This window comes from Brachyhypopomus gauderio, chromosome 14, assembly GCF_052324685.1.
Source record: "Brachyhypopomus gauderio isolate BG-103 chromosome 14, BGAUD_0.2, whole genome shotgun sequence".
In the NCBI taxonomy this organism is placed as follows: domain Eukaryota; kingdom Metazoa; phylum Chordata; class Actinopteri; order Gymnotiformes; family Hypopomidae; genus Brachyhypopomus; species Brachyhypopomus gauderio.
This window is the reverse complement of record NC_135224.1, coordinates 20,502,412-20,529,911: the sequence shown is the minus strand read 5'-3', so window position 1 is coordinate 20,529,911 and position 27,500 is coordinate 20,502,412. Positions and strand designations below refer to the sequence as shown.

At 41.5% G+C, this 27,500-nt stretch overlaps 1 protein-coding gene across 6 annotated transcripts in view; it reads left to right on the top strand.

Moving 5' to 3' along the window:
* The first annotated feature begins 11,970 nt into the window (after positions 1-11,970).
* Positions 11,971-27,500, top strand: part of LOC143475576 (uncharacterized) — a 16,909-nt gene continuing 1,379 nt past the window's right edge. Inside the window, exons 1-14 of one of the 6 annotated variants that reach the window (XM_076973453.1) lie at positions 11,971-12,382; positions 14,074-14,204; positions 14,339-14,501; positions 15,003-15,195; positions 15,911-15,982; positions 16,233-16,343; positions 17,061-17,132; positions 17,383-17,493; positions 22,439-22,549; positions 23,257-23,328; positions 23,833-23,938; positions 24,226-24,296; positions 24,372-26,610; positions 26,872-26,958. In XM_076973453.1, the coding sequence (XP_076829568.1) occupies positions 14,096-14,204; positions 14,339-14,501; positions 15,003-15,195; positions 15,911-15,982; positions 16,233-16,343; positions 17,061-17,132; positions 17,383-17,493; positions 22,439-22,549; positions 23,257-23,328; positions 23,833-23,938; positions 24,226-24,296; positions 24,372-26,610; positions 26,872-26,958 (3,517 nt within the window). In that variant the 5' untranslated portion in view covers positions 11,971-12,382; positions 14,074-14,095. Of the gene's footprint in view, positions 12,383-13,151; positions 14,205-14,338; positions 14,502-15,002; positions 15,196-15,910; positions 15,983-16,232; positions 16,344-17,060; positions 17,133-17,382; positions 17,494-22,438; positions 22,550-23,256; positions 23,329-23,832; positions 23,939-24,225; positions 24,297-24,371; positions 26,959-27,500 lie in introns of those variants that run through there. The other 5 variants (XM_076973452.1, XM_076973455.1, XM_076973454.1 and 2 more) reach the window with 5 other exon arrangements.

Below are 27,500 nucleotides of genomic sequence, written 5' to 3'. Positions count from 1 at the left end.
GTGCCGGCGATGGGCAATTATATAGAAACGTCATATATAAGGGTATGTAGTTAAGGGAGAGTGATGTGGCAGCAGTGAAAGTTTGCACAAGCCACAGGTGTTTTGGGAGTGAGAATCTCACACCTGCTCCATCGGTGTTTAAGTTTAGAACTTCCCTGAGCATGTCAGTGTGTGTCTGAGGAGCATTAGGAAATCACGCTGGTGGACAGTCAGGTAGTGTCAAATTATAACGGCAAGCCCAGCGTGAGAACAGGACTGTGTGCGTTTGTGTGTGTGTGTGTGTGTGTGTGTGTGTGTGTGTGTGTGTGTGTGTGTGTGTGTGTGTGTGTGTGTGTGTGTGTGTGTGTGTGTGTGAGAGTTCAGCACTGAATAAAAGCACTGCTTCTAAAGAATACAAGAAGCTCTGAATATAGGCTCTAAGCAGTAGTCTTTGCTCTCTATCTCTCTCTATCTCTCTCTCTCTTTTCCTCTACATCTCCTCTCTCTCTCTCTCTCTCCCTTCCCCTCATTCTCCTTCAATTTCCATTTTCAATTCAATTTTCAGTTCAAACGAGCTTTATTGGCGTGACAAAATCAGATGGCATTGCCAAAGATCTTCTCGTAAATGTAACTAACGTACACAAACAGGAACGTTTAAAGCTAGATGAGGAACAGATTAGTAAAGAGCAGTATATACAGTACATGTCCTGTTCAGTGTGTATGTACTGTAATGTGTATACACATAATGTACACAGACATACAATATGCTATACACAGTGCATAAACTATTGCACGGAGCGATATGAACTTATACCGTGTGGCTTTTCACTGACGAACCCTCCCTTCTCTCTGTCTATGGCAAACATGGACATATTTATGGACAGTGTTATGGGCCCTGTTCTCTAGCAGTAAGATAAGCAATCATCCTCCAGTGTTTTAAATTCTGGATGAAGACTTTGGTATCTGGGGTAGATTGTGTCTTGTAATTGTGTGTATTGGCTACAGGCAGAGAGGAAATGTGGGTAGTGGATACTCGGTCTGTACCTGCTCTGAGGTCCTCTCTGTCTGTTATGAATCAAAAGGCTCTGTGAAGGGACAGATACACTGAGGTTTACTCTAACTTTTGGTTATTTGAGTCAATCGACTGAAGTTTTCTTTTTGTGTGCTGGACTGTGTGGGTCAGACTGTCAGAGAAACAGTGTCAAAGTCCTGGGTTTGTCTTGTTTGCCACGTTAGTACTGTCTGTGTGTTCATTGTGGAGTAATTCAGGATTCATTCTGTCCTGCATGCATCACTTGCAATCTGCTCTGGACTCGGAGTACACCCTTGCAGAACCCCGCATGCAAGAGTGCGGTCTTCGTCCCATTTTTCGAAATTCATGACTGATTAGTAGACCCCAGACTTCACTGTCCGAACAAATTTAGTGTCTAGGCTTTGCTGCTGGAGACCGGTGGAGTGACGTAGCCAGACGGCTGTTGTAGATGTAGAAGAGTGTGGGTGGATGCAGCTTTGCCTCACACCACACACTGGACTGAAGAACTGGACTCAAACCTGTTTGTTTCCCATCTTAATAGCATATTTTTGTTTGAGTACATTGTTTTTTACAATACTGCATGTTTATCCTCCTGTACCACATTCAATAATTTTTGAAAACAGATCTTTATGCAAACAGAGTCAAAGGCCTTCTGGAAATATACAAAGCAGGCAAATAGTTGACATTTATTTTGGAACACATATTTGTGGATTAGAGTGAAAATGTGGTCTGATGTTCGGCAGTTTGGTAAGAATCCAACGTGCCTGGTGTGTAAGACATTGTAATGTAATTTATGAGTCCTCTGTAGAAAATGCAGCTGGAGAATTTCCTGAGATTTCTGCTTATGTTTCCAGTGTAATTATTGGGGACTAGTTTGCCTCCACTTGAACATGGGTGTAATGAGGCCTTGAGTGTAGGGATCTGGGAAGCAGTCCACATGGAGGTTTTCGGATAGCTAATCTGAACATGGGACTTTTCAGTCTGGCCTGCTTTGTTTTGCTTTTTTGAGATGAAGGGACTTTCAATTTATCTCTCAATTCTTTCTCTAATATTGGATAATCTAATGAGTGTAGGTAATTGTTCATTTTATTTTTCATTTCAGCTACATTTTGTCATATTTGGGTTCATTCTTCTTTACTATAAAAGTTTTCAAAAGGATTGTTCTATATTTCTCCATTTTGTATGGCCAAACTTTGCTTTACTCTCTATGTAATACGTTCGAATTGTTCCAGTGGTTGGAATTGACTGGCTGGTCTTTTCAGTTGATTTTGGATTTATAATTCTTGCTTTTGTGTGTGTTTGTGTATTTATATTGTTTAAGCTCTTCATAATAACAAAGATGTACAGCGAGGTCATTTGGTGTCTGTATTTGATAGTTCTGGTTTGATAGTTCTGGTTTTTTTATCCAGATCAAGGCATTTTTCATGTTCATGTTTTTGTTTGTAATAGCTTTAAATTGTATATCGATGCTGAACAGTGAAATGTGCTATTGGTTGTTACGGCAGCATTCCCCCTCCCTTCATCACGAGGGGGAGTGAGGTAGGTGGTTTTCCATAAGAGAACAGTACCTGCGGTGGCAAATTGCATTCAGCTGGTCTTTACTGTTTGGGTCCATGTTTAATTCTCTCATAATCAAGTAGAGTTTGTTGGGCAGAGGGTATTAATATGAATTAATTAGTATTATTAGTCTGTGTCCCCAGTGACTGGACAGTGGTTTGAGAGTGGAGCTTTCTTCTCAATGCTTTGAAGGAGAAAGGCTTGATATCTATGATCATGTAGTGTAGTGAGGTTATGATCAGAATAGAGATCTGTACAGAACAGTGTGTCTCCTGGGGGAGTCTCCCCTCGTCCTGCCGTTGAGTAACTCAAAGGTTTTCACAGGTCAATAAGTAGCTCTCCATGTTTATGTATTGGTAAGTATATTGAAGTTCTGACACTGAGGTCACCACATCAGCATGTTCCTCCATTGCTCTGATTCTGGAGAACATCAGAGTACTGGAGAACTGGAGAACTGATTCTGGAGAACATCAGAGCACTGGAGAACTGGAGAACTGATTCTGGAGAACATCAGAGCACTGGAGAACTGGAGAACTGATTCTGGAGAACATCAACAATCGCTTCATTTTAGGAGAAGATTCAGCTAGATGTGTATTACACATAACAATATGACATTTGGTGACGTCTTTCTTCATTTATAGCCAGATATGTGTTTCTTGTTTTTAGTAGTAGATCAGAATCTTGCAGCCTCTCCCTTTGGCCAGAGAACTATGTCTCCTGTCTCTCTCCCATGTCTGATTTTTGCATGGTCTTTGGAGGAAATTGTGATTTCACAGTATTCCGTGACGTTTCATCAGATCTGTGCCATGTCTCGAGGAGGATTATTATATCAATATTGTTCAAATGTTTCTTGCACTCCAGGGATTTTGTTTTGTATCCAAAACTGGAGGAATGAGTGCCCACAGAGTAATAGTTAAAGGTTTCATAAGGAAAAATGTTCAAATCTCTCTCTCTCTTTCTCTCTCTCTCTCCTCTTCCCCCAGTCTGTCAGCACCTGTCTACAGCAGGGTCCATGCATAACCCCCTCTTCCACAGCCCCAATTAAGAGGTCAAAGGTCAACTGGATGGAAAACACCGCAGAACGGAGCCGTTTAACAGCAGATAAATACCACCATCCTGTCACAACATTTGCTCTCTGCCATTCTGTGAGCGATTTCCCTTCAAAAGCAGAACTCTGACAAGCGGGGTACCAGTGTGTTCCCCAGTAATTCGGATTACAGAAGATGACTTTGTGTTGTGGCTGCTGACATGACCACACAGGCAGCTCCAAAATGTTAAGAGTTCCTCTCAGTTCCTCTCAGAGCACTTAGAAGTCCACTTCACCCACTCCATACCAGCCGTGACATCACGTTGAATGCTACCACTGGCGTTCACACGCTGGTAGCCAGATTCGGTCAGACTCCATCTTCACGGTGGTCAATTCATGGGGGATCATGTGCAAAGCAATAACTTCATATATCACTGCATGTAATCGCTGAAAAAAATGAAGAAAAAAAAACACTATACATCTTTAACTTGTAGTAATGGAGACACATTGAAGATCTTTCTGTTCTCCTCAAGCCTGTAGAAGAGGTGTGTAGCAGCGGTCGCTAATGCTGATGCAGGTACATCCCCCTCTGCCTGGACCTAAGGGAAAGCAGGAATTACTGTCCGTGCCAACACCAGCCCCTCGTATATTGGGCTGTAAACCCAAACGAGATGTGGTCTGAAAGTTTGTTCAAACGGTTTGCTGTTATTTCGGGCCGGGCGCCAGGAATGCGGGCCGCGGCCTCGGGCCGGGTCGGCCGACAGAAGAAGTCGTTTCGCTGCCATCCGCTCGGCCGCCAAAACCGCACGCTGACGTGGCCGCCAAGCCCTAAGATCTCCTAATCGGCAGAAACCCGCAGCCTGTGGCTGTAATTAAAGCTTGTTTTCAATGTTTACGATTCTTCAAACGAGTCTCCTGGCAAGAAGAAATGCTTATTTTTAACGTGGTGGAATATAGGTCAGGGTGGAACAGAAGTCAGTGAGATTTCTCGCACCGAGCTCGACTGAATTCCCTATCTGCACCGTCATTTATGTATATGAGCGAGCAGTTTTATTGAAATAGCAGAAAAGGCCCCAGCGCACGATCCAAAAAAACGAGCGATTTTGCAAACCGCGGCTCCGGGCCTGTCACCTGCCGTTAGACGCCATCCGGCCGACGTTCTAATTACCCCTCCGCACCTACACAAAGGGAGGGAAGCTGACAGTGAATAGGCGGAGTTTATATTTAAACGTGGACGGCTCACTGAGCTTCACCCGTACAGATGCAGGACCTGTAACACTTGCAAAACATTTACCAACAGACCCCACCCACAAAAAAACATCTGCCCATAGACCCCACCCCCCAAAAAAATTACAAAAAATAAGAAAAACACCTTGATGTGAGCATTCAGGACCTACAGCGTTGCATGCTGGGATAGAGTCCTCATCTCCCCTCTCCTCCCCTCACACTCGAGTTCAAACACTTCCTCCTTCCTTTCATCTCCCTCTATGTTTGTTGTCCTCTTTCACCCCCTTTACTTTTATTCTCCTGCTCAAAGGACACACATTCACCCCCACACACACACACGCACATACACACACACACTCAAAACACTTGTTTATTTGTGCTCTAGTGAAATGTTTGTCGACCTGCCGCCTGGTCGCCATGTGCTCTCCAGCCTCCTCCTCAAGACCCCGCCCTATCAGGAGCAATGCACCAATCAACACTGACCGCAATGGAGCAAAGCTGTCGTGACCTTCTGTTCTGAAGCTCACCCCGCCTCGCTGAAGAATTCGATTCCAGACGCCACATGACCTCCCATCTTCTCATAGACACCTCTGACCTCTGACCTTTGCCCTACTATACCACTTACCTTAATCTGCGAATAATTTCACTCCATAATCAGATCTTCCCCCCGTTCTTTCTCGTTCGTTAAGTGAGGGTCTTGATGTCATGTTGTATAGTCTACCCTAAAGAGGGGAGGTTACACTGTTTGCTTTTCCTGGAAGCTTTGATCTCACTCTCTGACAACCACAAACACAACCGTGGCATAGCACCCCGTCCTAATTACCTAGCCACAGGCTTATCAATATTCCCCTCACCGTTATCTGTACATTCAAGATCCTCCAACAGGGAAGATTAATGTCAAGGAGGTTCATATCAAAGAGAGCCAGTCCGCGCTTACATCGCCAGCACTCCAGAGGGCGCCGTTGCCATCTCCGACCTGAACCAGCACCCTTTGACCTCTGTCTGCCCCACACCGTCCTTAAAGCCTACACATGGCCGGAGAGGGTGAAGAAACAACACAGGCTGGTCTGGTGTTCCCCATAAACAAACACAAACTGGAAACACGTCAAAAAACCTTCCCGTCTTCCGTGACAGGCATGGACTCTAGAGGCAGTTACGGAGCAAACAGATCACTGGATGTACGAGATGTTGGAGGTCACCAGGTCTCCAGAGGCAGTGTGACTACTTGTCGTTTCTGAACCACGGCTTCCTACATGCTGTGTAGGACGGGTTGCGTTTAGAAAGGAAACAGCGGTAATATAAACCAAGGAGACACATTCTCCTTCAACAGAGTAAAATGGAAAAACAGGATGTATCCGTTTATATAGAGGTGCGTGGGTCTGATCGAGCGTGGGCTTCCAAATGGAATTCAAGTCATGGACAGCTTTCACTATTGGAATAGATCTCAGAGTAAACAGAGAACTGGGGTGTCCCTTAACACCCCAAATTCTTTGGCTTTGTCCAATCATATCGTTTCTGAATCACGACGTATCTTTTGTGAATGGCTTTTGAAGCATCGGCAATGTTAATGTCACAAAATATGTAAATGAGCGCAGGCACAAATCAGAATGGTGTGCTGTGACTATACTGAGTCATCACAACGAGAACTCTGTGGGTGTTTAGACCAATCACAGCTTTGATCTGAGCCCGCAAGCTCAGTCTCAGAATAATAAAAGCCAATCTTTCATCATTTCACATTCACCAGTGCACTTTTTAAAGTTCTGCAAAGCATATCACAATGCTGATCTAATTAATAGACATAAATGGTCTGTTTTTGACCTGATCATAAAGGGTCTTCTTCTGTTTAAATCTTTAATAATTAAAAGGCTTAATTTTGAATTAAATCAAGCACGTCAAGCTCACTGTTTATCTGAACTGTTAAGATGATGGATGTTAATACCTCTGCACATTCATCAGCCCACAAGTGTCGCCGTGCGTCCACACAGAGCGAAGCAGAGGTCAGATCTCAGACCTCCAGCGTCTGCGACAGCGTGGGCGTGGGACACATCTGAGCACTCTTCGCTCGTCCAATTATGTCTGCACACCCATCGTCTTCCTCACCATGACTTCGAGAGCGGTTTGAACAAACGAATAACCGCGACACCGTTCCGCAGGAGGGATGGTGTTCCGGAACCAGCGGGCTCGAGGGATGAAGAGGTCAGAACGACCAGCAGAAGCCGATGAAAAACGCACACGTGTGAGCCTTCGATAAGCAAATTGCATTCTGGGACGACGTAGAGATCTGTGGCTGAAAGGGCGTGTGTTGGCAGGGTTCTATACAGAGCTGGATTGGACTCTGCGTGGTTCATTGGTTTTTCTCTCCTTCATCCTCTTCCCTATCAGCTGGGAAACGAGGTTTACTTCTCACAAGTCATTTCTCATATCTCACACCTGATCGTACATGGTGCAGGTTGTCTCTCTCTCTCTCTATCTTTTTCTCTCTCTTTCACTCCATCTCTTTTCTCTCTTCTTGATTCACTTTGTCTTCCTTTGTCGTTTTTTTCCTCAACCAATCTGTGCCTCTCCTTCTCTGTCTCTCTTTCTCTGATGATGGAGGTGATGATGATGATGATGTTGAGAACCTGACCTCGCCGAGGCTGTGATTGTGCCTCAGACACGACGCACCGCGGGGATGCAGGCAGTCTCGGCTGTTGCCAGGCAACCAGGTGAGCACCGAGGTCAGGTGGTCACATCTGCCATCCCTTCCAGACCGAACAGCAGAGCCAGTGAAATGGGGCCCGGCGACCATAGCACCCCCACAAACCAACCCTTCCACAAGGAAGCCATACTCATACCGGTTCTCCTCTAAACTTTCCACAAACAAGCAACTGCTCCTCTGAATGAACACATCACACATGCAAAATCACTGGGCCATGTTGGTCAGGAGGTATCCAGATCACATGACTCAAACTGATAGCTGACAGCTATGTCAACATTTCCTTGTTAACCCAAAACAATACACCACTTTAGCTCAGATTTATATCCAATGATGTCAGTAACGCGTTACTTAGTAACTCTAATCTTACCACTTTTTTCGGTAACGAGTAATATAACGCGCTACTATTTCCAGTCCAGTAATCAGATTAAAGTTACTTATCCAAATAACTGCGTTACTATTTTTATTTTCCCTAGTAAAAATATATATTTTTGCTTTCTTCTTGGCTCAGTTCTACTTTTGCGTCTGACCGTAGCGCTCAACTCCGCACGCTGCGCGCGACCCTGTGAGAGCGCGAGCGCGTTTTAGAAGTCATTTTTTGCAGTGTCCTCCCGTAACGATATGTGGTAGGTAGTATAAAGAAACACCCCTCAAAAACAGGGGAAGGAACATTTACCTGAAGAATTTTAATGTTGCACTGTGTTCCACGTTTGAAAAGTGCTGGAATTTTGACTAACGTCGCCTACTTTAAAATGCTTGAAATTGTAATGGTAGGCCTATTTCGTTTCACAAGCTGTCTGACTGAACAGGGGTGGGTTTCCCGAAACGTTCGTAGCGCTAAGTACTTCTTAACCTCGTACGTTTCATACGAGGTTACGAAGTACTTGGCGCTACGAACGTTTTGGGAAATCCACCCCAGTTCGCTTGTATTACGTTTACAAATAAATTTACAAATAATACCGCACAGCTACACAAACGTAATGTCAGGAGAGTCTTCCCGTGTAAGTGACACTTGGGGGGGGGGGGGGGGGGGGGGGGGGGGGGGGTGTTGCCCGGGGGTTGCCCGGTTGCCAGGGTTGCATTATCAATAAAGTTTCCCTCCTCGGGATTTTTGGATTAAGCAGTTTCTGCCTCGGCTACCGAACCTGCTTCAATACATTGTTACTGTTAAAAATGCACTTCCAATAAAGTGAGTATTGGAAAATTTTATTTTGCTGCTGAATGTAACTACTAAAGTAACTTGTAATCTAACGTAGTTACTTTTAAAATCAAGTAATATGTAACGTAACTAAGTTACTTTTAAAAGGAGTTATCAGTAATCAGTAATCGGATTACTTTCTCAAGGTAACTTAGCCATCACTGTTTATATCAAATATGTATCACTTCCATTTAGTTTTATTGTTACTACTAATATTATCAATATTTTTATTTTGGTGTGTCAGAAGTACAGCTATCAGGTCTCCACTGGTCTTAGCCTTAAACAATATTTTGGATCCTTCAGCACAGAGAATCAATATTTTCAAATGGGACGTCCAGCTAAACATTGCCAAGGTTTGAGTAAGAGGTAGAGTGATTAGTGAACAGGTTTGAGTAAGGTAATGTGATTAGTGAACAGGTTTGAGTAAGAGGTAGAGTGATTAGTGAACAGGTTTGAGTAAGAGGTATTGTGATTAGTGAACAGGTTTGAGTGGGAGGTAATGTGATTAGTGAACAGGTTTGAGTAAGAGGTAGAGTGATTAGTGAACAGGTTTGAGTAAGAGATAATGTGATTACTGAACAGGTTTCAGTGGGAGGTAATGTGATTTGTGAACAGGTTTGAGTAAGACATAATGTGATTAGTGAACAGGTTTGAGTAAGAGGTATTGTGATTATCAATCAATCAATCAAAGTTTATTTGTATAGCGCTTTTAACAACTCAAGTTGTCGCAAAGCAGCTTTACAGGGTTTACAAGGTTAACAATACTATGGGTCCAGAACCCTAATGAGCAAGCCAAAGGCGACAGTGGCGAGGAAAAACTCCCTATGATGGTGGGGAATAGGAAGAAACCTCGGGAGAACCAAGACTCAAAAGGGAACCCATCCTCCATTGGGCGGCCCGTTAACACACAAATACACAAGTCACACATAATTCACACAATCAGACTAGGTAAAAGGTAGAATTGAAAGTTCTGGGTTTTGATATTGTCACTGTAAATGTCTGTTGATGAATGCCAGGCTTTCATTCCGTGTCGGAGCAGTGATGCTGGTATTGTAGGCTCCGACTGCAGTGTTACTCCCCAGGTGAACCCCGGTATCAGCACATCCACCGGCAGCCAGACCATCCCCCAGGTGCCTGCAGGTGCCTGTATCCAATCGTCTTGTGTAGAGCCATGCAAGAAGATAGATAATACAGACTGAGTGGACATGAATTTAAACCACCGTTGATTTAAATGTACGTAGCTCACGAGCCAGTGATCAGCATGTGGCTCCGGCAGACTAATCTATAGCAGCATAACTAAAGGGAGAGGTTCAGAGGTGACCACAGGCATGAGGGCTCACTGAGACATTGCTTTCCAGTCAAGTCATAGTCACAAATAGAGTGATGCCAAGACACAGCTGGATGACAGCATCAACATCTCAGATCACCAGAAATCTCAACGTCTGGGGGCCCCCAAGCCCCTACACCTTACAAGGGGAATTTTAGCTGAAGGCTTGACTAAACAGGTGAGTCTTAAGTCTAGATTTAAAGATTGGAACTGTGTCAGAGTCTCGGATTGGAGCTGGAAGGCTATTCCATAATTGAGGGGCTTTAAAAGAGAAAGCTCTGCCTCCGGCTGTAGTTTTACTAATTTTTGGAACTACGAGAAATCCAGCATTTTGGGAGCGCAAAGGGCGAGATGGGTTGTAGTAATCAATGAGTTCACTCAGATATTGTGGGGCAAGACCATTTAACGCCTTATAGGTTAACAGGAGAACTTTAAATTCAATGCGATATTTAATCGGCAGCCAGTGTAGTGCGGCGAGAGTGGGACTAATATGATCGAATTTCCTAGCCTTGGTTAGGACTCTAGCTGCGGCATTTTGTACAAGTTGTAGCTTCTTTATGGACTGTTTAGAGCATCCAATTAGAAGACTATTACAGTAGTCCAATCTCGATGAGACAAAAGCATGAACTAGCTTCTCTGCATCAGCTAATGAAAGTAAGTGTCTCAGCTTGGCAATATTACGTAAATGGAAAAAGGCAGCCTTAGTGACATTGCATACATGTGTGTCAAATGAAAGATCAGAATCAATAGTGACACCTAAACTTTTTGCAGTAGATTTTGGTGTTACTGAAAAACCATCTAGGGTAAGGGGAATATCAGCCCAATTGCTTCTAACAGCTTTAGGCCCAAGAACCAGTACCTCAGTCTTGTCAGAATTTAGTTTAAGAAAATTAGACGCCATCCAGTTTTTAATATCCTGGACGCAGTTCTCAATCTTGAGAGTTGTGGTGGTATCATCTGGATTAGAAGATATATACAACTGAGTATCATCTGCGTAGCAATGGAAGCTAATAGTGTGATTAGTGAACAGGTTTGAGTGGGAGGTAATGTGATTAGTGAACAGGTTTGAGTAAGAGGTAGAGTGATTAGTGAACAGGTTTGAGTAAGAGGTAGAGTGATTAGTGAACAGGTTTGAGTAAGAGATAATGTGATTACTGAACAGGTTTCAGTGGGAGGTAATGTGATTTGTGAACAGGTTTGAGTAAGACATAATGTGATTAGTGAACAGGTTTGAATAAGAGGTACTGTGATTAGTGAACAGGTTTGAATAAGAGGTACTGTGATTAGTGAACAGGTTTGAATAAGAGGCAATGTGATTAGTTAACAGGTTTGAGTGGGAGGTAATGTGATTAGTGAACAGGTTTGAGTAAGAGGTAATGTGATTAGTGAACAGGTTTGAGTAAGAGGTACTGTGATTAGTGACCAGGTTTGAGTAAGAGGTAATGTGATTAGTGAACAGGTTTGAGTAAGAGGTACTGTGATTAGTGAACAGGTTTGAGTAAGAGGTAATGTGATTAGTGAACAGTCATCTCCAGTCAGGACATCTCCACATCTTTTCTCCACTCACAGAAATCCTAACAAGACAAATCGAAAACAGAGTGAAGGTGTTATTCCAAGCACCCCCCCCCCCCCCCCCACGAGACCCCCCCCCCCCCCCCCCCCAAGCCTTGTTCCCTTTCTCTTTCCCACTACTTTGAGAGGCTGTTTGACATCAAGTGACCTCAGGTAGACACAGCCCCCCACCTCACCCCACGCAACCCTAGCACAGAGAGAGAGTGTGTCTTTTGTGAGAGAGAGTGTGTTTGTGTGTGTTTGTGTGTGTGTGTGTGTGTGTGTGTGTGTGTGCGTGTGTGTGTGTGTGTGCGTGTGTGTGAGTGTGTGTGTGTGTGTGTGTGTGTGCGTTGGTTTATGTGGTTTACAGAGACTTTTCACCTGATTACATACCGACATTACCAGGACATTTGGGTTTATCAGGACAGGGCTGGTGTCCTCATAATTCCAGCACTGTAGATGGTCTTATCTAAGTGAGAGAAGCTCCCTCTCAAATTTTGGGGCCATGTCCTTATACACCATAAAACCATGAAAATCGCTTTACACAGTGTTGTCCCAGAATTTAGTATAGCGCCCCCTGTAGCCTGGTGTCGGAAAAGCTCCTGTGTGCCCTCAGTGTTACGATTTGCGATTTCTGATTGGTTGGGCTTTAAACTGACTACTCAAGCTGTAATTGGCTAAAAGCTCTGTCAATCATGCCAGTGTTATCTGATCAGTGGGCGGAGTTTCACTACGCAGATGCCACGTCATACTAATCATCCCATAATTTCTAAAGGCTGGAAAATCAGGTAAGGTAATGACCTTTATAAATACAAACACTGTTGTTGTATAATTGCTAAACATTTATTAATACTTTAGATTTGTCTGAATGATAAATTAAGCTTTATGTTAGGTCTTAGAAAGCTATTTGTCCCGACTACAAAAACGCTGATTTCCTCTAACATTTCCATGGGCTTGTAGTATAACTAATTACTTAGCTAGTCTAGTCTACTCTTTAATACAACATAGAATGAGTAGCTCTAGCCTGTTGGGTTAGAGCACAAACATTTATCACAAACATTTATCAGTGCTTTGATGCTTCTACATGAGAAAGTATGCTGTACTTGATGTTTTAGAAAGCCAATTATCACCGCGATTATAATGCTAATTTCCGCTAGCATGCCTATGGGATTTCCAATATAACGTTAGCATCAAGCTAATTGTGTTATATAATTTCTCAGCTAATCACACCAGCACAGTCTATATACAATATAGAATGAGTAGCGCTAGCTTCAATGCCGTAATTTAAAATGTTTAAATGATTATTTTGATTTAGAATTCATTTGTTACTAAACATGTCACCCCATTTGAGTAGTAGTAGCCTATAAGCTTGTCAGCTAGCTAGCCAGTGTTAGGGAGTGTTCTGTGACTGGGTGAGTGCTTGGTTAGTTCAGTTATTTTCTCACTTTTGTTGGGTTTAATCTGCATGAATATGTGGTCTAGTCTACTCTTTAATACAACATAGAATGAGTAGCTCTAGCCTGCTGGGTTAGATCACAAACATTTATCACAGCTTTGATGCTTCTACATGAGAAAGTATGCTGTACTTGATGTTTTAGAAAGTCAATTAGCACCGCGATTATAATGCTAACTTCCGCTAGCATGTCTATGGGATTTCCAATATAACGTTAGCATCAAGCTAATTGTGTTATATAATTTCTTAGCTAATCACACCAGCACAGTCTATATACAATATAGAATGAGTAGCGCTAGCTTCAATGCCGTAATTTAAAATGTTTCAATGATTATTTTGATTTAGAATTCATTTGTTACTAAACATGTCACCCCATCTGAGTAGTAGTAGCCTATAAGCTTGTCAGCTAGCTAGCCAGTGTTAGGGAGTGTTCTGTGACTGGGTGAGTGCTAGGTTAGTTCAGTTATTTTCTCACTTTTGTTGGGTTTAATCTGCATGAATATGTGCTCTGATGTTTATGATGTTTACTGTATTTGAATATATCATCATACAATTTAAAATGCCATTCATATTTGTAGATAACTATCTCAGGTAGTTCAGCTCCCCCAAATCACATTGTGAGCATGAATAAAATCCCCTGTAGTGGTTATTAATGGTTGGTTAGTTTGTACTTGTCATTAAGTCAGTCTACATTGTTTTTTCTTTGCAAACTATACAACACTAATTAGATAAAGCCAAAAAGACACACACACAATCACAAAAATCACAAAAGACAGTTATGTATTTTCAGTAACCTTATTACCAGCATGTTCTTATGACAGTTGGCCCTGCATTGTTTATATGCTGTGAATTAAGTGAACTCACTCATCACAGCACTCCAGCCATTCAGAAACTCATAACTGTTCAAAAATGCAGAAATGTGGGCTAATATGTTAGCTATAAGTCCTGAACAATCAAATAAACAAGACTAAGATGTATTTAATGATATGAAAGAGCAAAGTAAAACTTAAGATTTTTTTTTGCTAGGAAGAGTAGCACTTGAGTTGCCATGGAGCTGAGGAAGAGAAAGCTTAATCCAAAAGAGGAGGCTGCATATTTTACATCTGCTTGTAAAGACAAAGACGGGTTTGATGTGAAGTATATAAATCCGGATAAAGGTAATTTAATATTAATGCATAATAGCATGTATTTGTTTTGCATTGTTGTGGTTTAATGTGATGTTTTCCAATAGCAACAAGAAGTCCAGGACTGGGAAGACCCAGCTTGACATGTTCTCTGTTTTCTCATGTAGGCCGTGGAGTTTTCAGCTGTGTCCATTTTGATAAGGGAGATTTTCTTTTGGAATACAGAGGGGACCTAATAAACAAACATGAATGTGAAAGAAGACAGAGAATATATAAAGAAGCACTGAAAGTTTTCATGTTTGAATTTCGTTACAATGGAAAGCTTTTTTGGTATGTATATTATACTCGCTTGTAGCTACACACTGACCAGTCACTTCATTAAGTCCACCTGTTTGTATCCACACTCATGCATTTGATTAGTACAACTTACCATATGTATGGTTTTTATAGTTCTACAATAAAAGAATATAATCCAGTGGTTTCTTTGCATACTTTGCCTCCTTTCACCCTCTTTAGTGGTCAGGACTCCCAGTGTGACTGCATTGATGAGAATGATCTACCACTGTGGTGGTCCTGACCATTGAAGAACAGGGTGAAGGGGACTTGTAAAGTATGCAGACAAACAGAAGTAATTGATAGAATGTAACTGTAGAACAATAAAGAGCACCTTGAAGTGGTGCTGAATAAATTGATAATGAGTGTAAATACAAGGAGGTGTACATGACGTGGTTGTGTGGTGTTTATTTTTGAGGTTATGCTGTGATAAAAAAAAGATATTCCTTTATTCATTGTAAAAAAAATGGTCTCTTATGCTTTATTTTAATGTTTCAGTGTTGATGCTTCTTTGGAAGATAAGTCTCTTGGGAGACTTGTGAATGATGACCATGTTAGCCCAAACAGCAAAATGAAAACAATCAGAGTAGCGGGAAAACCCCATTTGTGTTTATTTGCAACAAGGAGCATTAGTCCTGGAGAAGAGATCACATACAACTACGGAGACTCTGAATGGCCATGGAGATGCAAGGTATTAAGATATGAGCATTCACTATAATTAAAGCAACATTCCATATGCAGATATATTTAAATAAATTCAGTGAGTGTATTTGAGCTGTGCATGGCTCAGACGTGTCCTGTGAGTGCAGTGTGTTTAAGGATATTAAGAATTTGCTGGTCAAGCTTAATCCATGAGTCAATGTGTGTCACAGGAACCTTCTATATAAGGACATTGCTACATATTGTAACTGCAGCGTTTGCTGGGATATTGTGTGCACTAGGTTGAGGTTGAGTTAAGCATAGACCTGTTTTGTAAGCTGCAGAGTCTCTTGCTCGTTGTAAGGTGCAGAGTCTCAGACAGACTACAGAGTCTCTTGCTGTCTTCAAACGTAGATCGAAATGTAGACCTGTTTCTTGAGTACTTAAAATGAGCACTAACTCAACGAATAACACTTGTAGTCTGTTCTTAAATTGTATGTCTCCTGTTTAAGTGAGCCTGTTTTAATCAAAATACTAGGTAATGGCATTGATTCCTGTGCATGTTAATGTCAACCAGTTAATGTTGATAAGTATAGTGTAGGACAAAATTGTGGTCTCGAGGGACTTCTTTTTCTGAAGCCGTAGTTTGTCACAGATTATCTTGCATATTGTTTACACACCATTTCCATATACTGACAACACATGACCATAGTCCACTGGTAACTAGCAATGATGCAGGTGGTATCTTGACTCTGAAACGTCTTCAGGCTGTTCCTGGAAAAGAACCTGTTGCCAGTGCTACAATGGCTACCTTATCACCTGACAAAGAGCCACGACAGGTAATTTGTATTTCCATACCATTCTTAATTACCTTTTGATCCCACAAATCTATTTTTGAAGGATTGTTACACAAAAATCTGCTGTCCACAACAGCAGATGTAGATAAATGCATTTCAGGTATCATTTACTGTCAAATTTTGTTACATAAGGAATAGCAGTAAGTTAGTCAGGGCTTTTAAAAGATAACACTTTTTACTTTCCTTCAAGAATGTTTGGGGTCACATTTCTGAATCTTATTTGTGTTTCTAGAATTTAGCTGAGATGGATGCTGAGGAAACAACTTCTGCACCACTGACCATGAAGGACCAGTTGTGGACTGAGGAGCACCATTCACAGATTCCATATGAAGTAGCACAAGAGGTAATTTTGAGATACAATGCTGTGATTTTCAGAAAAATGTGGCACATTTTTTTGGAGTTACAGTAAACAATTCACTATGTGATCGCCTCAAATCTTTTATGGTCCCTGAGGAAGAAAGAACTATAAAAATTATGTCAGATTATGAACCCCTGCATTCACTAGCAGAACTTGATGAGTTCAGTGAATGGAAGTTGCCTGAATGTTGTGTTGTATTGGCTAAATCCTTAATATGTGTATTTAAGGTTGTGTTTGACCATGACCTGTTATGAGAGAACATCGTGTTTAATGAGGACAGTGACAGAATATCTCAAAGTGCTTTGTCTTTACTTAAGGAATATTCATGTGTCAATGTGTGTGACAGCAACCTTTAATGTCAGGACACTACAACTTATTGTAACTGCAGTGTTTGCTACGATAATGTGTGTACCAGGTTGTGTTAAGTTTGGACCTGTTTTGTAAGCACGCTGTGGTTTACAGGAAGGCTGTAGTAGTTTATCAGTGCATGTTGATGGCAGCCAGTTAATGTGTATAGTGTATAGTGTATGACGTGATTGTGGTCTCGAGGGACTTCTTTTTCTGAAAATATATTTCACATCACAGACTCTCTTGCACATTGTTTTCACACCATTTCCATATACTGACATCACAGGAACATGGTGCACTGGTGCTTACCAATGATACAGTGATAGTGGTATCTTGTTTCTGTAACATTTTTAGGCCATTTCTGCAAAAGGACCAGTTGCCAGTGCTACAATGGCTACCTTATCACCTGACAAAGAGCCACGACAGGTAATTTGTATTGACATACTATTCTTAATTGCCATTTGATCCCACAAATCTATTTTTGAGGACCTGTTGCACAAACATTTGCTGTCCACAACAGCAGATTTGTATAAATGCATTTCAGTTATCATTTACGGTCAAATTGTATTACCCAAGGAATAGCAGTAAGTTAGTCAGGGTTTTTAAAAGATAACACTTTTTACTTTCCTTCAGGAATGTTTGGGGTCACATTTCTGAATCTTATTTGTGTTTCTAGAATTTAGCTGAGATGGATGCTGAGGAAACAACTTCTGCACCACTGACCATGAAGGACCAGTTGTGGACTGAGGAGCACCATTCACAGATTCCATATGAAGTAGCACAAGAGGTAATTTTGAGACACAATGCTGTGATTTTCAGAAAAATGTGGCACATTTTTTTGGAGTTACAGTAAACAATTCACTATGTGATCGCCTCAAATCTTTTATGGTCCCTGAGGAAGAAAGAACTATAAAAATTATGTCAGATTATGAACCCCTGCATTCACTAGCAGAACTTGATTGAGTTCAGTGAATGGAAGTTGCCTGAATGTTGTGTTGTATTGGCTAAATCCTTAATATGTGTATTTAAGATTGTGTTTGACCATGACCTGTTATGAGAGAACATCGTGTTTAATGAGGACAGTGACAGAATATCTCAAAGTGCTTTGTCTTTACTTAAGGAATATTCATGTGTCAATGTGTGTGACAGCAACCTTTAATATCAGGACACTACAACTTATTGTAACTGCAGTGTTTGCTACGATAATGTGTGTACCAGGTTGTGTTAAGTTTGGACCTGTTTTGTTAGCACGCTGTGGTTTACAGGAAGGCTGTAGTAGTTTATCAGTGCATGTTAATGGCAGCCAGTTAATGTGTATAGTGTATAGTGTATGACGTGATTGTGGTCTCAAGGGACTTCTTTTTCTGAAAATATATTTCACATCACAGACTGGATAATTACATTTCAGTTATCATTTACGGTCAAATTGTATTACCCAAGGAATAGTACAGTTTTTCTCAGTCGATTTGGTTCATTTCTCACATCATGCTTTACATTGGCATCACAACTTTCTCAAAACAGTTAATGCAAACAGCAAAACTCAATGAAATACCTGTAAAAGCACACACTTCACTCAAAATTCTTTGTTTTTGCCCCAAAAGCAAATTTTTAGGTCAGTCAATTTGTCAGTGCCATCAGAATATCTAGTCTGTGTGCCATTGCCTATGAACAAGGTCAAAATACTTAGTCATGTTGTCAGTGCAACTATAAGTCACAGTCAGTGTAGACTGTATATTCTGATGGAAACTAGCTAAGCTTTTGATTTCAAGAACGCTGCACCTTCCAACGACCAGCTTCAGCCATTGTAAGACCACGACTTACATGTAAGACATGGTCCACAATTGTTGCCCTTATTTCACTGTTTTGTCCCCTTAGCCTTATACCACACTTACTTACTCCTCTTATTGGCTGTTCACCCTTCCATTATGAGACTTTGTGATACTGCAGTGTTTAGTGTCTATAAATGTTTGCCAATTACAGTAAAGGTTCATGAGACGCACCTCTGACCTATGGTTGAGACCATTGATTGATCTAAGCCTTCACCAATTCCCTTTCTTACTGTAACTGAATGTTCACTTGCAAACAATCTAATCAAATTAGGATAAATTACCAAAATGTAACAAACAAATAACCTAAATAAATAAATGTAAAATTATGCCTTAGAGATTATGACAACATGTTCAGCACTTTTGCATATAATGACCTAGGCGATGACCTAAAGATAAAATGTTTTGGAGGGTAAGACAATTCAACAAACAATCCTTACAACACATTTTGATAAACATGTCATAAGCAACTGATAATGTAAGAAACAACAGACAATTGTCCATGTCCTTTTGCAATATGTACAAAAGCATTTGCAAAATGTTAAACACAATGAGAAATGCAATTATGATGTGCACAAGTGACAAGGAGATGTGGAGACTGAATGAACAGTTTTGAGAATTTCAATTCTGATCTGAGAAATGAACCAAAGCGACTGAGAAAAACTGTAATAGGTTAGTGAGGGTTTTTAAAACCTAGCCACTAGGGTGCACACACCATTGTATTTTAGTGCTGGTCCCAAGCCCGGATAAATAGGGAAGGTTGCGTCAGGAAGGGCATCCGGTGTAAAAACTGCGCCAAATCAAATGATGCAGATCAAAAATAGAAATTCCATACCGGATCGGTCGAGGCCCGGGTTAACAACGACCACCACTGGTGCTGTTGTCCAACAGGGCATTAGTGGAAATTGGACTACTGTTGGGACAAGGAGGAGGAGGAGAGGGGGGAAGAGGGTTCTGAAGCTGAAGGAGAGGAGGCAGAGCAGGAAGGTGGAGGTTAGAGTTGGTACGTTGAATGTGGGCTCTATGACAGGTAAAGGGAGAGAGCTAGTTGATGCGATGGAGAGGAGGAAGATAGATATACTGTGTGTACAGGAGACCAAGTGGAAGGGGAGCAAGGCCAGGAGCATTGGTGGTGGCTTCAAACTATTCTATCATGGTGTAGACAGGAAGAGAAATGGAGTAGGGGTAATCCTGAAGGATGAGTTTAGTAAGAGTGTAGTGGAGGTAAAGAGAGTAAGTGACAGGGTGAACTGTGTAAAGATAGAGATTGGTAGGGTGATAGTGAATGTCATCAGTGCTTATGCTCCTCAGGTAGGTTGTGATGTGGAGGAGAAAGAAGAATTCTGGAGAGAGTTAGATGAAGTTGTTTTGCAGGTTCCTAAAGAAGAGAGAGTGGTTATTGGAGCAGATTTAAACGGACATGTTGGTGGAGGGAACAGTGGTGATGAGGAGGTGTTGGGTAGATATGGTGTTAATGAAAAGAATACGGAAGGACAAATGGTGGTAGATTTTGCTAAAAGGATAAAGATGGCTGTAGTTAACACTTTACGAAAAAGGAAGAGCACAGGGTAACATATAAGAGTGGGGAAAGATGCACACAGGTCGACTATATCCTCTGTAGGAGACGAAACCTGAAAGAGGTTAGTGATTGCAAGGTGTTACCAGGGGAGAGTGTAGCTAAACAGCATAGGATGGTGATATGTAGGATGGTTTTGGAGGTGAAGAAGAGGAAGAGAGTGAGAGTGGAACCTAAGATCAGGTGGTGGAAGTTAAAAGATGAAGACTGTGGTGTAAAATTCAGAGATGAGGTGAGGCAGGTACTGGGTAACGGTGGTGGTGTTCTGGATACCTGGGATGAGACTTCAAATGCAGTGAGGGATGTGGCTAGGAAGGTACTTGGTGTGACTTCAGGACAGAGGAAGATAGACAATGAGTTGTGGTGGTGGAATGAGGAGGTTCAGGATAGTTTGAGAGGAAAGCGGTTGGCTAAAAATAATTGGGATTTTCAGCGAGATGAAGAAAGTAGACAGAGGTACAAGGAGAGGTGTCGTAAGGCAAAGAGAGCAGTGGCAGAAGCTAAAGAGAAGGCATATAGCAAGCTGTATGAGAAGTTGAACACTAAGGAAGGGGAAAATGATCTGTACAGATTGGCCAGACAGAGAAACCGTGATGGGCATGATGTGCAGCAGGTTAGGATGATAAAGGATAAAGATGGAAATGTGTTGTCTGGTGAGGAGAGTGTCTTGGGAAGGTGGAAGGAGTATTTTGAGGAACTGAATAATCAAGAGAATGAAAGGGAAAGAAGGTTAGAAGAGGTAGAGGTTATGAATCAGGAAGTGCCTCGGGTGAGCAAGGAGGAAGTAAGGGCTGCAATTCGGAGAATGAAGTGTGGTAAGGCAGTTGGACGGGATGATATTCCTGTGGAGGCATGGACATGTTTGGGAAAGACAGCAGTGGAGTTTTTGACTGGGTTATTTAACAGAATCTTGGAAGGTCAAAAGATGCCTGAGGAGTGGAGACGAAGCATAATGGTGCCAATTTTCAAGAATAAGGGCGATGGTCAGAGCTGTAGTAATTACAGGGGAATAAAGTTGATCAGTCACAGCCTGAAAATCTGGGAAAGAGTAGTGGAAGCTAGGCTTAGAGGAGAGGTAGAGATCTGTGAGCAGCAGTATGGTTTCATGCCAGCTAAGTGCACCACAGATGCTATGTTTGCTTTGAGAGTGTTAATAGAGAAGTATAGGGAAGGACAGAAGGAGTTACATTGTGTGTTTGTTGACTTAGAGAAAGCTTATGATAGAGTACCAAGACAGGAGCTGTGGTATTGTATGAGGAAATCAGGAGTAGCAGAAAAGTATGTGAGGGTAGTGCAGGATATGTATGAGAACGGTGTGACAGCAGTGAGATGTGCGATAGGAATGACAGACGAGTTTAAAGTGGGGGTAGGACTACATCAGGGATCAGCCCTGAGTCCCTTCCTGTTCGCAATTGTCATGGACAGACTGACGGACGAGGTTAGGCAGGAGTCCCCTTGGACTATGATGTTTGCTGATGACATTGTGATCTGTAGTGAGAGTAGGGAGCAGGTGGAGGTAAGCTTGGAAAGATGGAGATATGCTTTGGAGAGCAGGGCAATGAAAGTGAGCAGGAGTAAAACAGAGTACATGTGTGTGAATGAGAGGGCAGACGGTGGACAGGTCCAGTTACAAAGAGTTGATTTGGTGAAGGTTGATGAGTTTACCTACTTAGGGTCGAGGGTACAGAGTAATGGAGGAAGTGAAAGAGAGGTAAAGAAGAGAGTGCAGGCAGGGTGGTGTGGATGGCATAAAGTGTCTGGGGTGATCTGTGATAGAAGGGTGTCGGCTAGAATGAAAGGAAAGATCTATAGGACAGTAATGAGACCTGCTATGTTGTATGGACTGGAGACAGTGGCACTGACAAAGAGACAGGTGAGGGAGATGGAGGTGTCTGAGATGAAGATGTTGAGATTCTCATTTGGAGTGACGAGGAAGGATAGGATCAGAAATGAGTTTATTAGAGGATCAGCACATGTAGCATGTTTTGGAGATAAAGTTAGAGAAGCGAGATTGAGTTGGTTTGGACATGTATAGAGGAGGGAGGAGAGGTATATTGGTAGGAGGGTCTTGAGGATGGAACTTCCAGGCAAGAGGAGGAGAGGTAGACCTAAGAGGAGGTTTATGGATGCAGTGGTAGAGGATATGAGAGTGGCTGGTGTGTCAGTGGAGGACACTCAGGACAGGGCCAGATGGAGGAGTTTGATCCCCTGTGGCGACCCCTAAACGGGAATTGCCGAAATAAGAAGTGAGGGGTTTTAAAAGATAACACTTTTTACTTTCCTTCAGGAATGTTTGGTGTCACATTTCTGAATCTTATTTGTGTTTCTAGAATTTAGCTGAGATGGATGCTGAGGAAACACCATCTGCACCACTGACCATGAAGGACCAGTTGTGGACTGAGGAGCATCATTCACAGATTCCATGTGAAGTAGCACAAGAGGTAATTTTGAGACACAAGGCTGTGATTTTCAGAAAAATGTGGCACATTTCTTTGGAGTTACAGTAAACAATTCACTATGTGATTGCCTCAATTCTTTTATGATCCCTGAGGAAGAAAGAACTATAAAAGTTCATGTCAGATTATGAACCCCTGCATTCACTAGCAGAACTTGATGAGTTCAGTGAATGGAAGTTGCCTGAATATTGTGTTGTATTGGCTAAATCCTTAATATGTGTATTTAAAGTTTTGACCATGACCTGTTATGAGAGAACATCGTGTTTAATGAGAATAGTGACATAATATCTCAAAGTGCTTTGTCTTTACTTAAGGAATATTCATGTGTCAATGTGTGTGATAGGAACCTTTAATATTAGGACACTACAACTTATTGTAAGTGCAGTGTTTGGTAGGATATTGTGTGCACCAGGTTGTGTTAAGTTTAGACCTGTTTTGTAAGCACGCTGTGGTTTACAGGGAGACTGTAGTAGTTTATCAGTGCATGTTAATGGCAGCCAGTTGATGTGTATAGTGTATGACGTGATTGTGGTCTCGAGGGACTTCTTTTTCTGAAGCTGTATTTCAAATCACAGACTATCTTGCATATTGTTTTCACACCATTTCCATATATTGACATCACAGGAACATAGTGCACTGGTGCTTACCAATGGTACAATGATGGTGGTATCTTGTCTCTGTAACATTTTTAGGCCATTCCTGCAAAAGGACCAGTTGCCAGTGCTACAATGGCTACCTTATCACCTGACAAAGAGCCACGACAGGTAATTTGTATTGACATACCATTCTTAATTACCATTTGATCCCACAAATCTATTTTTGAGGACCTGTTGCACAAACATTTGCTGTCCACAACAGCAGATTTGGATAAATGCATTTCAGTTATCATTTATGTCCCTGAGGAAGAAAGAACTCTAAAAATTACGTCAGACTATGAACCCCTACATTCAGTAGCAGAACTTGATGAGTTCAGTTAATGGAAGTTGCCTGAATGTTGTGTTGTATTGGCTAAAACTTAATATGTGTATTTAAGGTTGTGTTTGACCATGATACTGACATCACATGTACCTACCAATGATACAAGGATAGTGGTACCTTGTCTCTGGAACATCTTTATGCCATTTCTGAAAAAATAACATTTGCTGTTGGTGTGATGGATGAATGAATCAAAATGTTTTTCATTTCTGTTTTTTGGACTACAGATTTTCAAACAATGGTTGTATGGATTGAAACCTATTTTCTGATTAAATCATATTTTTTGCCAACAGAACTGTAAACATGAGATAGTCCTTGCAACTGTTTCAAGCATGAACAAATGCGTTGCTTGTGTCGGACCTGTTGCAGCCCTCAAGTGGATTGGTCTGAGATGTAAAGGTCAATAATCATCATCATAGTCAGATAACAGCAACTAAATAATACCATTGTTTTTTTTTTAAGTGATTGTGAATTGGTGGAAAAGAATAACTATAAATTATTTCCACACAGTGGAACATAAGAATGTTATTGAAAATTAGTTTGTTTCTGATGTCGAGTCAATCCTTAAAAAATTGTTTAAACATTGCAGTGCATGTAGTGTTAGCCATGTTTTTGTTTTGCTGCAGTTGTGATGTGCTCCTTAATTTCCTTTAGAGGCATCAATGCAATATTTTTATCTCTTGTAGTCTGCTCCTGTTTCTGGCACAAGTCCTGCTTTGAAAAACTTGGAAAGATTGACAGAGATTTGGTGTCATGGGTAAGTATATTGTTTTTTGAACTCTTACGGTTTTATACTAAGTATTGTATAGTGACCTTCTATTTCTGATATTAGGGTAAAAGGGATTCAAGTTCTGATGAGGATCAGTTATTATCAGATGAAGATTATGTGCCAGATACAGAGTCAGACAGTGAATCAGACAGTTCAGTGGAGTTTGAAGTAGGATGTGAAAAAGACCAAGTCAGTGAGCAGAACATGGAAGTTCACTCCAAGTTTTCGGAATCTTGCAGTTCAGTGTTGGTCCTAAAATATGCAAGCAGAGGCAATGGCAAACAATGTCTGCAGGCCAGGAAAGGAGCTTGTTTAAGTGAAGATGTAGATTTATTTTGTTATGAGAAGCAGTTGACAGATGTAGAAACAGATAATGAATTGGACAACTCAAAAGAAGGAGATGTATTTTCAACAAATGTAGCCAATTGGGTCAAGCCAATTTTGGATGTCCAACTTTCTTCAGATGATGCTGCTTTAGACAGTGGAATGGACTTGGGTTCATCCAGATCAGTCACTGTAACACCTACAAGGGAAGAGCTCTTGGATGCAAGAGTTGCAGCTGGTGAGACTGATTTTCAGAATGTATCAGGGACAGAACAGAGGGATACAGTGCCTGTTGCCGAAAAATCAGCTGTAATTTCTTGTTCTAAGAACAGCAAAAACTACTGTTACATTTGTGGGAAACCACAATCCAAAATTTCTCGGCACCTGAAAATCCACATGACTGAAGTTGAAGTGGCTGAAGCACTGTCATTTCCAAAGCACTCCAAGGAACGTAAAAGATTACTGGAAAAAATTAGGAATAAGGGTAATTATCAACATAATTCCAATGTTTTACAGAAAGGAAGTGGATTGCTTAAACTAAAACGAAGACCAAACCGAGTTTGCAATTCAAAACAATTTGTACATTGCATGTATTGCAAAGGGATGTTTCTACGTAAAGATCTGTGGCGTCATGTAAGAAGATGTTCCTCAAAACCAGGGTTACTAAATGAACAACAAGGAAGAACCAAGGTTTTGGGTCTAGCTGCTCTGGCAGAGTCTACATTCTCACAACAGATATCCCAAGGAGTTTGGAAGCTTTTGAGTGCAATGAAGCAAGACGATGTTGGCTCTGTAGTTCGGAATGATTTCTGCATTCTTCAGTTAGCGCAGTCTTTCTTTAACAAACATGGCAATGACCCTACCAAACATGAGTATGTTCGACAGAAGCTTCGTGAAATAGGGAGGTTTTTGATGGCATTGCGCAGTGAGTCTTCTATACATAGCCTGGAAGAAGCTGTAAAACCTGCCAATTTTTCAAAAGTTATTCAAGCTGTACGGAAGGTGTCAGGATATGATGAAGAAAAGAACTGCTACCACACACCAAGCCTAGCATTGAAATTGGGGCACACTTTGCAGAAGATATGTGAGATCGTTCAGTGTAGGGCTCTTATGGCTGAAGATGAGGATTTGGTAAAATCTACTGAGATGTTCAAAAGATTGTACACCACCAAATGGTCAGAGCTAATCTCACACCAAGCTTTAAGCACACTGAATGAAGCAAAGTTCAACAAGCCATCAACACTGCCTTTCACTCATGATGTTCAGCTTCTTCACAAACACCTGGAGACAACAGCAGATGCAGCATCTGAAAACCTAAAAAAGACACCATCACCACAAAGCTATGCAGACCTTGCTAAAACTACACTCGCAAGAATAATTGTTTTTAACAGAAGACGTGCTGGTGAAGTCTCCAAGATGCATCTTAAAAACTTTCAAGAAAGAGATAAAACTCTTCTCCATGAAGATGTTGCAGTTGGCCTTTCTGCATTTGAACAGAAACTCTGCAGCCATTTTAGCAGAGTTGAGATCAAAGGTAAAAGGGGGAGAAAGGTTGCTGTCCTTCTCACACCAGACATGGTAGATGCTCTGTCTCTTTTGGTGAGCAAAAGGAATGCATGTGGGGTTCAAGATGCCAACTGCTTCTTGTTTGCCAGACCCAGCTGTCAAAGTCATTACCGAGGCCAGGACTGTCTGAGATTCTATGCAGTTCAGTGTGGTGCACGAAATCCAGAACATCTACGGTCAACACACTTGCGTAAACATGTGGCCACTCTCTCTCAAATTCTTAATCTGAAAAATAACGAATTGGATCAAGTTGCAGACTTCTTGGGACATGACATTCGTGTGCACCGTGAGTATTATAGGCTTCCAGAAGCAACAACTCAGCTGGCTAAAATATCAAAACTTTTGTTGGCCATGGAAAAAGGGTGTCTCCCCGATCTACAAGGCAAATCACTTGATGACATTGAGATTGAAGGTATGCATTGTTATATGTTTAGTTTAGTCTTACATTGAGGTAAATGTGAGCATAATTTTACATACATAGGACATGGAAATGGAAATTATATGTTGTCAGAATGGGACCTTTCTTTTCTTTCATGATATTAACATTAGATGCCCTTTACATGTTCAAATTTCACAATGAACCATTTGATCTAAAATATGGTGCTATTAACTTACATTAAACTTACATTCAATAATGTATGCCATTTGAGTTTTGCTTGTTCCTAATTTTCAGATGAGATCAATACGTCTGATGTCAGTGATGGAAGTGAACCCGAAAATGAAGCTGTGGTTGATTCCATGAGCGCCCCAAGACAGACTCGTGAGTTTAACAACGATTATGTAGCCATCCATCCATCCATTATCTGAACCTCTTAATCCCACTAGTCGGGGTCACGGGGGTACACCATGGGCAGGGTACACCATGGGCAGGTCGCCAGTCCACCGCATGGCCAACACACACGCACGCACTCACACCTACGGGCAATTTAGCATGATCAATCAACCTAACTCGCATGTCTTTGGACTGTGGGAGTAAACCGGAGTACCCGGAGGAAACCCACACAGGCACAGGGAGAACATGCAAACTCCACACAGAGCAGCCCAGACTGAGAATCGAACCCAGACCGACTTGCTGTGAGGCGACAGTGCTAACCACCACACCACCGTAAATGGTTTGCTTGTCTTCTAATCTAAAGATAAAAATTTTATCTACATGGTATTGTTTCATCCAGTCATCCCTTGCTACTGATATTTGTTTTGTAATGTGTTTACTTTCTAGTCACTTTATTAGCAGTATTTCCACATACACACTTTGTGCATTTAATCAGCTCCACTTACATGTAGGACCACTTTGTAGTTCTG